Below are 13,562 nucleotides of genomic sequence, written 5' to 3'. Positions count from 1 at the left end.
CGTCTATTCCTGTGGGAAAGGTGAGTAGACGGCACATACTCCCTTCTTGGCGTTGCTGCAGCACGTTACTCATGTTGCCACAATTATTTCTATTACAGTTACATGGTTATCTTTTGTATATGGAGTGGATAAGATGTCAAGGAAACAAGGCAATATCATTGAATGCTTGTATTTTTCATTTTTTACAGAACAAAAGTTGATAGTATCAGCTTGGATCCCCTATAAATAGACCACTCAAAGAATTGAAACCATGTAGAAGAAACCCATTCGGGTGAGCTTCGGGTGGTCTTCTCCTCTATGTTGCTTTTGTTTCTCAGGTTTCTTTAGTTAGATTTCCTTTACATGTTTTTGTTTTCAGGAAGCAAACTCAATAGAACTGCCTCTCTTTGGACTTGTGCTGGTTTCTTTTGTTGGATTTAGACTTCAATCTCTAGCTGATAAATGGATTTATGTATGTTGCTCAAATTATAGGGAAAGAACTCCATTTGAGGTATTGACAAACATGGCAACTTCGATGTTACTTTTGCTCATTGCTTCAATCATCTTTTGCTGTGAGGCCAGAGTGCTTCCATCTTCAGAAGAATACCTAGAGATGAAGAGGTACCTTGCCTTCATAAACAGGCCAGGTCTTAAAACTATTAAGGTACAATTTTTAAGAATTTTTTTGATAATATTTTTGCAAAGATCAGTTGAAATTAAGGTGCTAAAGGATGTCATCTATCCTGAAAATAGAATGAGCATGGCGAAGTGTTCGATTGCGTCGAGATCTTCAAGCAACTGGCATTTGATCATAGTTTGTTGCGGAATCACACAATCCAGGTAGGTGCATTTCCATTTTTCTATTGACATTCAATTTGAGACATAGCTGCTATTCTCTCCTATATTTGAGAGATCTGAAGATGGGAATTATGGTGTAGATGGAGCCTAGTTTTGTGCTAAACAAAGAAAAGAGAGACCCATCCTACATTGCAATGAAGACTGGGTACCGTGATGGAGGCTGCCCTCTTGGAACAGTGCCTCTCAGAAGGTTCCAAATGGAGGATTTATTAAGAGCGGGCTCTGTCTCTAATTTCATTAAAAAGCAGCAAAAATGGGGCAAGGATAACAGACTTTCACAGTCTGAATTTCATGAGGTAAAAGATGGTGAAACAACTAGGTTTCTAGGCCTTTTCTTTCTGTTATCTACTGTTTTGACATCTAAGCAACTACTATTTGTTTCAGTATGCTGTGGCAAGAATGACAGGAGGTACATACTACGGGACATCGGTGACACTCAATGTTTGGAATCCACAACCCAATACACTACAAGAAGAGGTTTTCAGTCTTGCCCAGTTGTGGATTACAAGCGGGCCTTATAATGAAATAAACACCATTGAAGTTGGATGGCAGGTAATTCCTCGCCATTAGGCTTTATGAAAATCTTTGTGATGTTAAATTTGTTTTTCCTCCACCAAGCTAAACCAACTCATTTGCTGAACTATTTAGGTTTACCCAGATATGTATGGGGATACTGCAACTCACTTGTTCACTTTCTGGACAGTAAGTTTTGAGAATAAACATTTGCTTTCATCTTTTTGAATGACCCAAGTTTCTTTAGATAGTCATGCTTCTTTCTGAAAATGTCAGAATGATAGTTATACAACTGGATGCTACAATTTGAGGTGCTCTGGATTTGTTCAAGTGGACACAAACATTGTGCCTGAAATGATCCTACCAACCTCTATTACCAACGGCACCCAAGTAGAAATAAAACTCACAGTGACTAAGGTAAGACCAGATTCTTCATGGTTGAAGCACTCAATGATGTGCTTGATTCTTAAGTTCTAACCTTTGTGATGCTGTCCATTTACTCTCAGGATGATGGCACTGGAAACTGGTGGTTGGGATATGAAGAGGGTTCTTCTGGTGAAGTATGGGTTGGATACTGGCCTGGTTCTCTCTTCACCCATTTAGCTAAAAGTGCAGATAGGATCGATTGGGGAGGAGAGACAACAGGCACACCAGGTTACTCCTACCCACCAATGGGTAGTGGCAAATTACCAAGTGCTGGATATAAGTTTGCAGCTTATGCAAGAAATATTCAGTATTTTAACGACCAAAACGCGATTGAGGATGTGCCAAGCCAACTTACAACAGATGAAACTAAGAAATCTTGCTACCTGATTGAAGATGGTGGGAATGATGTAGGCAACTTTGGCAGATACTTCTTCTATGGGGGGCCTGGTGGCAGTGTATGCAATGCAATTGTTACAGAGTCCACTCGAGCATTCGATATCTAATGCTTGAAATAGGTTAATGCTTGTCCTTGTGACTCGTCTTGCATAGCTTGATGCAGTAAGAAACTAAGTCTGTATTGTGGGGTCTGGTCTCTGTCTATGATCTTCTGTTCCAATGTTTTCTAAAGGTGATCTCTCCTTGTACTAGACACTGGTGTTGAAATAAATGGGTGCTTGTTGCTTGAGTCAGGTTTTCCTATATCATCAAATCATACTAAGTGCCATGGTTTCTCGTTTCATAGCTATGGTAGATGCAGGAAGTACATTATTTACTTCAAAATGATGCATAGAGGTGATATCTAGCTTATTGATAGGGAATTTTATTGAAATATTGATCGCCACGTGTCACCATGTCATACCAGAACTTGCCGATATCGTCCCCATTCCCGTCTCCTGCAAAATCTCCAAAATCGAACGGCGACGCAGTGACTACAGAGGAAGAGGACGGAGTGTCGGGACTCTGCGGCTGCTCAGTTTTGCTCCACGCATGTAGGAGATCTCGTCCAACAGGGAAGCATGAACCAATAGCTTGGTGATTGAGAATGACCAGTTGCAGATCTCCTCAGCAAATCCTTCGTTTGCTTACCAGTTGCAGAACTTCGTTTGCTAAGTCCCTTCTAACATTCTCTAGCCCGGGAACCTCTCTCTCGACGATGCTGACTCCGATATGATGACTCGTTTCGCTACATTTTGGCGCTTTAGATAGTATCACCACCTACTCATCCAGGTGTTCCTTTTTATTTACTTCGAAGCTGCAAAGGAAGCTGTTCAGGGGCACCATTACTCGTGGAAGTCCAATCAAGATGGAATTCGCACAGCCGAGATCAGATGGGGAATGCCACAGCCGAGCAAGCCATATATGTATTCAGAACAAAACCCTAAAGTGACCAAACTGCAACGACGAGTCACGGGGCTGGGAAACCCAGCTTCCAAACAGATGACTGTGATGCCTCTAAACCCTAAACTATATACTCACCACATTCGACAACACGAACTCATTTCTAAAATACTAACAAACACGTGTCCACAACTATAATCTATTAAAGACTTAGATGAAGAATAAATAAAAAGGCTTTTTTTCCTAATCTGACTAACAAACCTGGGTCTGCATATTATACTTGCTTACAGACGATTTCTCAAGCGAAACTTTTAATCCCATAATTTTCAGAAGAATCTCAAAATATTTTCCTATTATTTTCATAAAGGAGGAGGATCGAGATAAAGGATAACGCCATCAATGAATGGATAGGGCAAGCATAGCCAAAAGGAGTTTACCTGGTTGAGTATTGCTGCCTCCCTTCCTGCGTCTTTAGATAAGCAAAATTTTGTGCTTAATCCATATAACATCAGGCAAATTGCTCGGTCACAAACTTGTATATGAAGTGGACGACAGTATAACAGTGAGAAAAATAAGAAACTTCAATCAAATGAAAGAATTCAAAGCAGCTTGTCTCACTCCTGCTGAAAGAAAGTTTCATAGGTGGCCACCCTTGGCTTGGGTTCTGGCTGCTCCAGCTCATCTACAAAATCCTTAGTCATCTTCAGAAAATCTTCCATGTGAACTCGCCTCCATTCCTTAATCAGAATTCACCACGTGATGAGTGGTCAAACATCGAACAAGCAAAAACATATGAACAAAATTGTCTACTATGCTTAGTCTTGGGTCTTTTGTAACATGACCTGAACTTTATGTTCTTTTTTTCAAATATAATTTTACATTTGCCATGTGGAGCAATCACCAGGAATTTGGATGGTCATCCTGTTTCTCACTCCTCTATATACTTAAATTTTCTTATTCTTTTTTTTTTTTTTTTTGTTTATTTTGATGTACAATAGCAAACGACACCAGTAACAGGCCGGGGAGAAAATAACAGAGAGAGAAACAAAGAAAGAAAAAATAGAATACCAGACTAGAGAGGGAATAAAAATGACTACCTCATAATCCCAGTCTCCATACAAATCTGGGTCATCTTTGTTGCCCCAAACATAGGTCTGAGCAGGTAGTGTTTCAAAAGAACCCTGCCACCGCCCATTCTTCTAGTTAGCAAACCATTAAAAATGTTGAGAGAGATGCACAAAGAGACTTTCTATCATTTCACTGTCAAGGTAACTATCAGGGGGAATTTATTTTCAGCGGCTAATCTATCATGACTAAGACTCTTAATGAAACTTACTCGTAAAACAACATAGAAAATAGTCAAGAGGAAAACAACGCACTCCAATTCAATGAATATTATTAAAAAGCCCGATGCAATCCTAGAGATATTCCCAGACTACATATACTTCAAAATTCATCTCCCAAGTGGCATCATGTATTGCAGCAAATAATTTCTTTCCACACTATTCAAACGTGGTCAGCCAGTATAGTTCCACCTATTTGCTAAGCTATTTTTACTAATATAGCATTACTTAGGTAAGAACAATATGGATCTCTTTCCTCTATCCTTTTAGGAAGGACCCAAAGGAATTTATTTGTAGATGTTCACCTTCATGTCTCAATGCCCAACATGCTATGACGGATATGTTGCAAAGCATACTGGTAATGCAACAGCGTAAAGCACGTGTTGAATGTTCTAATCTAAATGATAGATCGCTGAAATATTACCATCAGAGAAACCTCAACAGTGTGTCTTTCATATTCTACATCTTCAAACTTGTCTAAAACCTCTAGTTCAGCATCACTAAGTTCCAAGAGAAGCTGCAAAGAGGAAGAGATTTAGGAACGCAGTAAGATGCAAACAGCTAATACAAAACCTAACTTAAAATTCATATGTTAAGGAATAGTCTTACATGAATTAGAAAGTGCAAAGATCTTGAGTTTATTAGTTGGGAAAAAGGTTTCCTAAGTTAGCTAGTCATTTTGGGATAGGCTTGGACCCAACTTCACAATATGAAGCAGCAAAGTTCAATTAGTAATAACAGAAAAAATCTGCAAAATCTTCCCAGTAAAGCTTAAACTAACAAGCTCTTGTGCCAAGATGAAACCCAAAAATCAGGAAGAAATTGATCTGTTGTTCGCTAATCTGCCCCCTTAGATACAATGGCCAAAGAAAATTAAAGTTTCTGTACTTTGTTAACTGTACCAGCTAGAACTTGCCAACTGGTTACCCATAAATTGAAATTCAGGTAATATTGGTAGTGATGATTATAGTAGTGATGGATTACCTATGATAAGAATAACATTTATTTTTCTTTACACCCTGAGATATAGATCATGAATATAATGGAGTACACAATTCCTTCTTTTACCTCATCTATTATTTAGATAAAATTTAAAAATGAAGGAATAAAATATAAAAATAAAATAAATGATATAGTAGCCAAATTACCTTCCCAGGAACTTGCTTGTTTTCTATGGGAACAATTGCTGGATATACACGTCCCTTAATGCTGAACCTGTGGCTTCAGAGTAGAACAATATTTTAACAGAGGAAAAAGAGAAACAAGTATCAAAATGGAATTATTCATATGAAATATCAAGACAGTAAATGCAAGAATTTTCTGCCTGATGGATCAAAACACTGAATGCAAGAACTTTCTACCTGATGGGAGTGACAATAGACCTATAGTTAATTAAATTGAATTTCTAAAGCCAGACTCTGTCAGCTTGAATATGGAGTCAACATGCCTAAAACATAAATGTTAGAGAGCAAGGAACATCTTCAACAGAAAACGAAGTAAATTTGAGGAGAAAAGTGCAATCCTTTGTCTTCCCTAGGATTTTTTACCGTTAACTGCTTTACGAATACGAAGAAAAACCAAGTCTTTTCAAGAACAAAAGAATTAACCAAGTTAATAAAAATGTAATGTAAAATACCATATGAGGAAAAAAAAAGGTATAGTGGAAAAGTGGGAAAATATAATTGCAGACCAGTCAAACCAGGTAGGACCAAATTTGACAAAAAAAGAAAAAATCCAGTGTGGCACTTTGGATGAGGCGCCAAGGACTTATCAACTCTGTTGCTGCAGACCTGAACACAACCTGTTTAATGGCAGCTTCAAGAAAACCACTCGAAATGATTAAATTAGTTTCAGATAGGGTAGCTCCCTCTGCCCACCCAGCCCCTGACACCCAAGAAAAAAACAAAACAGACACTGGATACATGCTTCGTTTGATTCAAAATGGAGCATAGAAAGATTGTCAAAATACACTCAAAAGGATGGACCGACAAGAAACTAAATAATAATATAATGAAAAGCTTCGAAAGTATCATTTTGAGAAAGAAAAAAAAAGATCCTTCAAAGAGGCAACTTCAAAGTTGGAAAGCACCAGAACAGTATACAATCAGAAGAGCATAACATCTCCAGTTATTAGCTATCCAATAGAGCATCTTTGCAAGGAAAAAGAATAGCTTGAATGATATGGGACTGATGTGGCAGTTCCAGAACACGTAATAGACATAAAACGTCACACCCAACACCTCCATGAAATTTTACAGAAATTCATTTTGTACTCGTATACAACAAAGACCAAATAAATTCACAAGACTAGATCCAGGTACTCCTGCAGTTAGCAGAAGTGCTTTTACAGGGTCCTCCTGACATGGCTAAAAGTGGTGAAGAAAGGCTTAAAGAAAGCCATCATAGCAATGGACATGCAAAATCTAGCAGAATGGAGCATATTCAAGCAGCCAAAATTGTGTAGAGGATTAGGGCCTCCACCATTTATACGTTGTTGAAGTTTTATAACCATACCCAGATCTTAGTAAATATGGTACATGTACCATGCATGAAGGTCCTCAGCTGAAGCCCCTTCATCTATTGATGTTCAACTCCAGTAAAAAGGAGAGATGGAAATAAATTTCTAAAAACTCAAACAAGGTGTAAAGAGAGAGATTAACCTGAAAAAAAAAAAATTTGCGTACACACAACCAAAGTAAAACATACATGTAAAATAAAGAGAACAAATTTAAAGAGACAACACACATCAAGATGAGAGAGCACGAGAAATACTAGCCGTCGAGTATGGCAAAAGATGATTGTGGGACTCGCTTCAGTAGGACTTGCACCACCTCATTAGCCATCAGGCTCCCGTAAACAAAGACAGTGCGGAGAGAAGCAGCACTCATATCTTGTCTCTCAACTACCAAGACCAGCACACAGCTTTCAGTTGGAACTATATTGACAGGAAAAGAAATAGATAACATGAACGCCAATATAGTAAATAAGAAAAATAAAATATTATGCAATAATATTAAATAGCAGCTTTTGCTTTGACATAGATCAGAGCCCTGTCTTTACACTTGACAAGTGCTCTATATGAATAAAAAATTTGTGTAGTTGACGGGAAGTTGGTTCTTTTATGGTTCTGTCCATTTTAACCAGTACCTATGAAACGATACATAATATCGTTTATATGAAAGCTAATAGACTTAAGACTGTAAGTGACTGTATCCGCCTTAGTAACTGCCTCCAAGCAGCATGTCTAGGCCTAGGAGCAGAACAGTTCAGCATTCATTGGTGCTCTCCAGGAACTACCAAAGATTTAGAGAAAAGGAATTTCTTTTTTGCTACTAAAAATTCGACGACAAACCACCATGGCGTTTCAATTGCAGCAGATTAACGCTTTCAACCTAAAAGAAGATCCTTAAGAATGTCATATGCTGTTTGTTCAACTAAAATAATCATTACGAAAAAAAAAAAAAAAAGGTTTACATCTGAAGACCACCAATAGCAGTGCTTCAATTAGCTGCAGAGACCAAAAAAGAAAAAAAAAAGTGTGCCCTTAACAACGCTATAGCCGTCTTACTAAATTTCAAACGAAGAGCTTAACTGAGAGGAAGACAAGTGAAGAACACCAGTAAAATATCACCAAAAAAACGTCTAAACCAATACGTTTCCGAAAAGAAAATATGCAGAGAGAATCGAAAAGGACGAGAATCAGATAACACGAAAAAAAAAAAAAAAAAAAAAATGAAATGATGCAGAGATATGCAGAAAAATATCCGGGGGGAAGAGACATGAATACCAAAGACGCCTAGAAAGCTGGAACCGGACACGAAACGAAGACTCAAAAAGTCAAGGGGCGGTACCGAAACGGCCAAACGGAATCCAGACTAGCTAGTTTGTTTTACCTTCTTTCTAACTTCCATATATGGGCCGTATATGGGCCGAACTCGGGGTTTTCGAGCACGGAGAACCTCATCAATGCCGCAGCCCGGTCCTAATCCTTACACTCACGTGACACGCATCCCTCGCGGATCCGCACGTGACCAGATTGGACTCGATTGAGGCAGGCCCACGTGGCAAAATCAGACTAAAGATAAAAGCACTCTGACGCCGATATCTCCCTCACCGCTTTCATCTCCGCCTCCGTTTCTCTCACTGTCCAAATCCTTCTCCGCTTAGGGCTCAAAGAGAGCAGAAAACAGGGCCGTTCTCGTTGTCTCACGCGTCAATTTCAGTGGTTCTCCTTCTCACTGCTGTTATTTACCTCTTATTTTCTCTTTGCCTCTTCTTTATTTGCAGAAATTTTAAAATCTGCTCCCTTTCTTTAGGTTTTTTAGTAATCTGTAAGTGATTTGGGAATAACCCGTTCCGTCTTGGTTCTTTTGATATGTCCGACATTTTATTGCATTTTGGTATTCGGTAAATTGGGTTTTGAAATTCTGAGTCACGTAATCGATGGAGAAAGAACTCTTGGAGACGTTCGAAGCGGTGAACAAAGCCGCAGAGGCTGCTGCCGAGTGTGACGGAGGAGCCGAGGAAGCTCGTTGCGTCGACGGGTTGAAGAGGCTGGGAGATATCCCCGTCACCGTGAAGCTCCTTGTGTCGACGCAGGTTCGTGCTTAATCCGCAACGCTTCTTGGGGTTATCGTTCGTCGGCTTTGGTATCTTTTTTTAGTTTTTGTTTGTATATGTATTCTGTGGAGAAATCCATGAATTTGGGGCGTTTAAATTATTGATTTTGGTATACAAAACCGAAAAAAAAAAAAAAAAAGTGGACTCCTTTTACCTCTCTTGAATGGGTGGACTTTCTTGTATTTTCCCTTTACCCTCGTTCTTTGAAATGCATGAAAAACTATTTCTATGGTTTCTAACATCATTAAAAATGTTACCCCTGTAGAAAAGTTTACTCGATTGACTTCATTTTTTCTTTTCATTTTTATATTCCTGGTAGTAACTATCAAGACTTCCCAGAAAGAAGAGAAGATAGATTTGAGTTTTTTTTTTTCTCTTTCTAGTTCAAGTTTCTCTTTTTGTGTATTTATGAACGAGAAGAGTATACAAACTAATGATTCATTACGTCGTGTTTGAAGTATGAACCTGATAATGATGTTTTAAAGATGATTTATGTCCTAAAATTTGTGTCTGCATTACTTGTTTACTCATCGTGTTTGCTGTAGATAACGGGATTTAGCTCCCATTCTTTATTTTATAACGGGATTTTATATAGAGTTTTAGATTCCTATGAGATGGTTCAATGTGTTACTGTAGATAAGCTGATTACTTATGGTGATTGGTTTTTTTCTCCATCCATTGGTGCTCATTTAATGTACTATTTTTTTTAATCCTTTTTTTGTCGACTTCTGATATCCTAATTGAGAAGCGAAATGATAAGCCAATTGTGACTCTTGAACAAATAAGTATTATCTATGTACAACTACTAAGTCATAGATTTTCTACCTGATTTGAGGAATAAAAGAGGAGAAGTATCTGAACCATAATCTGCTGTTGAGGCCTAATGTTTGATTAAATTTCAGGTTGGCAAACGCCTTCGTCATCTTACAAAACATCCTAGGGAGAAGGTTCGGGCGGTGGCTTCTGATTTGCTTGACATGTGGAAGAACATTGTCGTTGAGGAGACATCAAAGACTGGCAAGAAAAATAGCAACTTAGATGACAAAAGTTCTACCAAAGTAGCTGTTAAATCTGAAACGTCAGAGGTGGTAATGGGAGGATCCGTGAAGATTGAGAAGATGGTTCAGAGTCCAGAAGCTGTAAAGGTGGAAAAGGTTTCAAGGTCAGAAACTGTCAAGGTGGAGAAGAAAAATGAGGCTTTGAAGTTTTCAAGGTCAGAATCCATCAAAACTGAGAAAGTGGATAAGAGTGAGACAGTTTTAGTTGAAAAGATTAGCAAGGAATATTATAAGCCAGAGGCAGGATCTAAGAAGCTACCATCTACACCACTGGGCCCGGCAAAACTGACTTCAATTATCAAATGTAATGATTCTGTTCGTGACAAGCTCCGGGAACTTCTTGCTGAGGCGTTATCAAAGGTTTCTAGTGAAGCTGATGAAGATATTATCAAGGAGGTGAATGCCTGTGACCCTATTAGGGTAGCTGTTACAGTGGAATCTGTTATGTTTGAAAAGTTAGGCCGCTCTAATGGTGCACACAAAGTCAAATATAGATCCATAATGTTTAACCTCAAGGATGCAAATAATCCAGATCTGAGGAGAAGAGTTCTTCTAGGGCACATCAAGCCAGAGAGGCTTATTGAGATGACTCCGGAAGAGATGGCTAGTGATCAAAGGAGACGTGAAAACAATCAAATCAAAGAAAAAGCCTTATTTGATTGTGAGCGCGGTGGACCTCCAAAGGCTACAACAGATCAGTTCAAGTGTGGCAGGTGCGGACAGCGGAAGACAACGTATTATCAGTTGCAAACTCGGAGTGCAGATGAACCCATGACAACTTTTGTAACTTGTGTCAACTGCAACAACCATTGGAAGTTCTGTTGAGGCCTGCGACAGAGTTGTGGTGGGTGTATTTGTAGTGGAATGGCTAACAAGAGATGAGTTATTATGCTCATCCTTGGTCTATTTTTTTAGGTTTTCAGTTTTTTAGTGGTTTGACATTGAGCATTAGCCGCTAATCTTTCATGTGTTCATTCTTTTTTCCCCTTGTCATGAATGGATTAGAGGTATTTTGGTTATTTGGTCCTCTACTACTGCTACTACTCTTACTCGGAATTTTGCCTGGTAATTAGATGTTTGATTCATTTTATAGCTCTGTTGTTATTAAGCTTAGCACTGTGAACAGCACTCTTTGGAAATGTATCTCTTAAAAATATTTTGGACGAGTTCGATTAGATGGATGGGTACTTTCTTTAAAAAAAAATTCAATACCTCTAAGCTACATTATTTTTTAATTGTTGAAAGCTGATTGTAGCCCAATATTGTTGGGATCTGCTAATTTTAATACAATTTCGAGGCAGTATTGATGGTTCTAAAGGGAGCTTGAGGTGGTATCTGTATTATGACCCACCTGAACTTTCAAGTCTCTGCAAGGTAGGGACAGAACCTGGGAAAGGGAACACTAAACTTGCTATAGGACTGTTGGGAGGTTCGTCAAAATACACCTGGTTGTAGGGTTTTCACACCAATCTAAGGCAGTCAAAGTGGTTCCCCAGATTTTTTCTAGTTTTATCAAGTATAAACTTTTCTTCTCCATGTATTTAAAGAGTTGATTGGTATTCCATGCACCAAGGAAAATCTCTTTAGTACTGATTTGATAGGTGGAAGCATTTCTCTGGACATGATGCAATATATATTATGAAGCTTCAAGATGAATGGACTGGCTATAAATAGTTGTGGGAATAGTTTATGGAAGTTTTTGCATCATAAGAAAGGGAAACTAAATTTTTATAAGAAAAAAAAAAGGCACCATGAGGTCCTTTAACATAAATCAATTAGCAAAAGTTGATTTCTTATAAGAAAAGATCAAATACTAGTGATGTGTTCGTATGCTATTTATTATGATTATCATCATTAAAAATCTTCCATAACACTCAGGTTGGTTGCAGAAATTGGTTATCTCTATTTGGATGATTCATTGTGCTTAGTTGAACAGGGTAAGACTTTAGAAAATGGAGCCATTTAGTTGGAAATGAAGGAGAGTACTTTTATTTTAAAATGTCAAATCCCAGTGTATTAAAGATTTCTTGAGCTGTATTTTTATATGAGATAGAATTAGAGTCATTCACACGAATAGATGACTGAATTTTGTCTTGATTGTCTTATGCTTATGAAGTAGCTCAAGAGATCAGAGTTATCCAAAGACACCAAAGAATTGAAAATACGGAGCAGCTTTAAAGTGATGAAGAATAAATCTCTATATTAACTTCTTAGCGTTGTGACATTTACATGGGATAAGCATGAGTTCAGTCAATATGAACTGAACTCAGTTATCCAGGAATCTGGTTCTACATCTGAAGTACAAAATCAAAAAGGAAAAAATGGAAAATAAAAGGAATGCTAAGTAAAAAAAGTTATAGCATATTGGTAACAAATTTGTCACCTTTGTTCCTTGATTCTAATTCATCTCCCTTCTCAGTTGTTTGCTTTATCTTGACACCACCTTCCTCCTATTCAAGAAAAATTTATAATCAAACCACTGATGGATGTTTCTGATTTGCCTCTCGCAGTTTCAGTGAAGCATTTGTAATAAGGGAAGTATTTTCTTTGTTTGTAAGATAAGTGCATCAACCTTACGACAAATGATAACGATGACGGATCGGATACAAGTTTACATTTTAAACTTCTTTGACTAGAGAACAGCAATGACCCACCTGAGACTGGCTGTTCTTCATCCGTCTCTCGCGTTCTGATTCTCTGAGCGACTTTAGATGTTCTCCCTGGAGGAATGAAGGTTAGCTATGAATTAGGGCTTTTATTTATCTTTCCTTAATAACATGCGCAGAACTGCATCTGAGACAGCCTGTCAGGTGGTGCCCCAAGCAACCAACATCCACGGATTCACCGTTAAATATTGATGCAGTCCATTAATTGCTTCCAGATCAAGTAATAAACTGTAAAAACAAAAATCCATCCAGAGAAGTTGTGAAAGTCAATAAGACTCACCGTCCAAGAAGATCTCAATTCCTTCAATTTCAGTACTGTCTTGATCGCCATCTCCACCTTCTTTTGCTCATTCCCTCTTTTCTCCCAATCCCTCATCTCCTTCTCCAGAACTAAATCCCTCTCCTTCAGAACTCTCTCCGTCTTCTCCTTCTCCAAACGGAGCCGTTCAAGCTTTCGTCTGATGGCAAAAAGCTCCTCGGCGAGAGACCCATCGAACGGAGCGATCGCGTCTTCGGCAACGGGACGGTTCTCCTTGTTGGAATCCACAATGTTTGCGATCTGGAAATGAATCGGTTTTGTAATCTTTTTGATCGGTAAGGGAGTCGCCGGAACATTCCTCGGTTGGAGAGGCCTTCGACGGGATTTCTGACCGGTTTTCTTGGCTCCGTCTGTCCGAAATGGGATCGTTTCCATTTAGCTTGGGCTCGGAAGTCGGAACCACTCAGACGACGATGGCTGTGAGCAAAAGGCGGATTAGTCT

General features: G+C 38.6%; 3 protein-coding genes across 3 annotated transcripts; 2 read left to right on the top strand and 1 right to left on the bottom strand.

Moving 5' to 3' along the window:
- Nucleotides 1-224: 224 nt before the first annotated feature.
- On the top strand, nt 225-2,461 carry LOC137965653 (protein neprosin-like). The gene is made up of 8 exons (XM_068811941.1): nt 225-317; nt 472-643; nt 733-819; nt 918-1,133; nt 1,222-1,389; nt 1,486-1,539; nt 1,627-1,767; nt 1,857-2,461. The coding sequence occupies exons 1-8, from the start codon at nt 298-300 to the stop codon at nt 2,277-2,279; spliced, it is 1,281 nt and encodes a 426-aa protein (XP_068668042.1). The 5' UTR covers nt 225-297; the 3' UTR covers nt 2,280-2,461.
- A 1,091-nt stretch (nt 2,462-3,552) lies between these two features.
- On the bottom strand, nt 3,553-13,562 carry LOC137966014 (uncharacterized). The gene is made up of 8 exons (XM_068812449.1): nt 13,082-13,562; nt 12,790-12,855; nt 12,519-12,585; nt 7,230-7,392; nt 5,606-5,678; nt 4,882-4,974; nt 4,212-4,295; nt 3,553-3,851 (listed from the first exon to the last, which is right to left on the bottom strand). Exons 1-8 carry the CDS (start codon nt 13,493-13,495, stop codon nt 3,729-3,731), a joined length of 1,083 nt encoding a protein of 360 aa, XP_068668550.1. The 5' UTR covers nt 13,496-13,562; the 3' UTR covers nt 3,553-3,728.
- Nucleotides 8,587-11,218, top strand: LOC137966013 (transcription elongation factor TFIIS-like). The gene is made up of 2 exons (XM_068812448.1): nt 8,587-9,056; nt 9,980-11,218. The coding sequence occupies exons 1-2, from the start codon at nt 8,901-8,903 to the stop codon at nt 10,958-10,960; spliced, it is 1,137 nt and encodes a 378-aa protein (XP_068668549.1). The 5' UTR covers nt 8,587-8,900; the 3' UTR covers nt 10,961-11,218.

Source organism: Aristolochia californica, unplaced genomic scaffold (assembly GCF_029961685.1).
Source record: "Aristolochia californica isolate CCGP_79_NKW_82.1479 unplaced genomic scaffold, dmAriCali1.0.hap1 SCAF_5, whole genome shotgun sequence".
Classification (NCBI taxonomy): domain Eukaryota; kingdom Viridiplantae; phylum Streptophyta; class Magnoliopsida; order Piperales; family Aristolochiaceae; genus Aristolochia; species Aristolochia californica.
Note: the sequence above shows the minus strand (reverse complement) of the source record. Positions and strands in the feature narration are given on the sequence as shown.

What these genes read in the sequence shown, in the direction of transcription:
- LOC137965653 (XM_068811941.1), top strand. Translation starts at nt 298, where the DNA reads ATGTTGCTTTTGTTTCTCAG. An exon ending in ACTTGTTCACTTTCTGGACA is followed by an intron (nt 1,540 to 1,626) that starts GTAAGTTTTGAG and finishes TGAAAATGTCAG; the next exon opens with AATGATAGTTATACAACTGG. An exon ending in TAAAACTCACAGTGACTAAG is followed by an intron (nt 1,768 to 1,856) that starts GTAAGACCAGAT and finishes ATTTACTCTCAG; the next exon opens with GATGATGGCACTGGAAACTG.
- LOC137966013 (XM_068812448.1), top strand. Translation starts at nt 8,901, where the DNA reads ATGGAGAAAGAACTCTTGGAGACGTTCGAAGCGGTGAACAAAGCCGCA. An exon ending in AGCTCCTTGTGTCGACGCAG is followed by an intron (nt 9,057 to 9,979) that starts GTTCGTGCTTAA and finishes ATTAAATTTCAG; the next exon opens with GTTGGCAAACGCCTTCGTCA.
- LOC137966014 (XM_068812449.1), bottom strand. Translation starts at nt 13,495, where the DNA reads ATGGAAACGATCCCATTTCGGACAGACGGAGCCAAGAAAACCGGTCAG. An exon ending in ATTAGAATCAAGGAACAAAG is followed by an intron (nt 7,393 to 12,518) that starts GTGACAAATTTG and finishes CTGTCAATATAG; the next exon opens with TTCCAACTGAAAGCTGTGTG. An exon ending in TTTGCCATACTCGACGGCTA is followed by an intron (nt 5,679 to 7,229) that starts GTATTTCTCGTG and finishes TCTACTCTGAAG; the next exon opens with CCACAGGTTCAGCATTAAGG.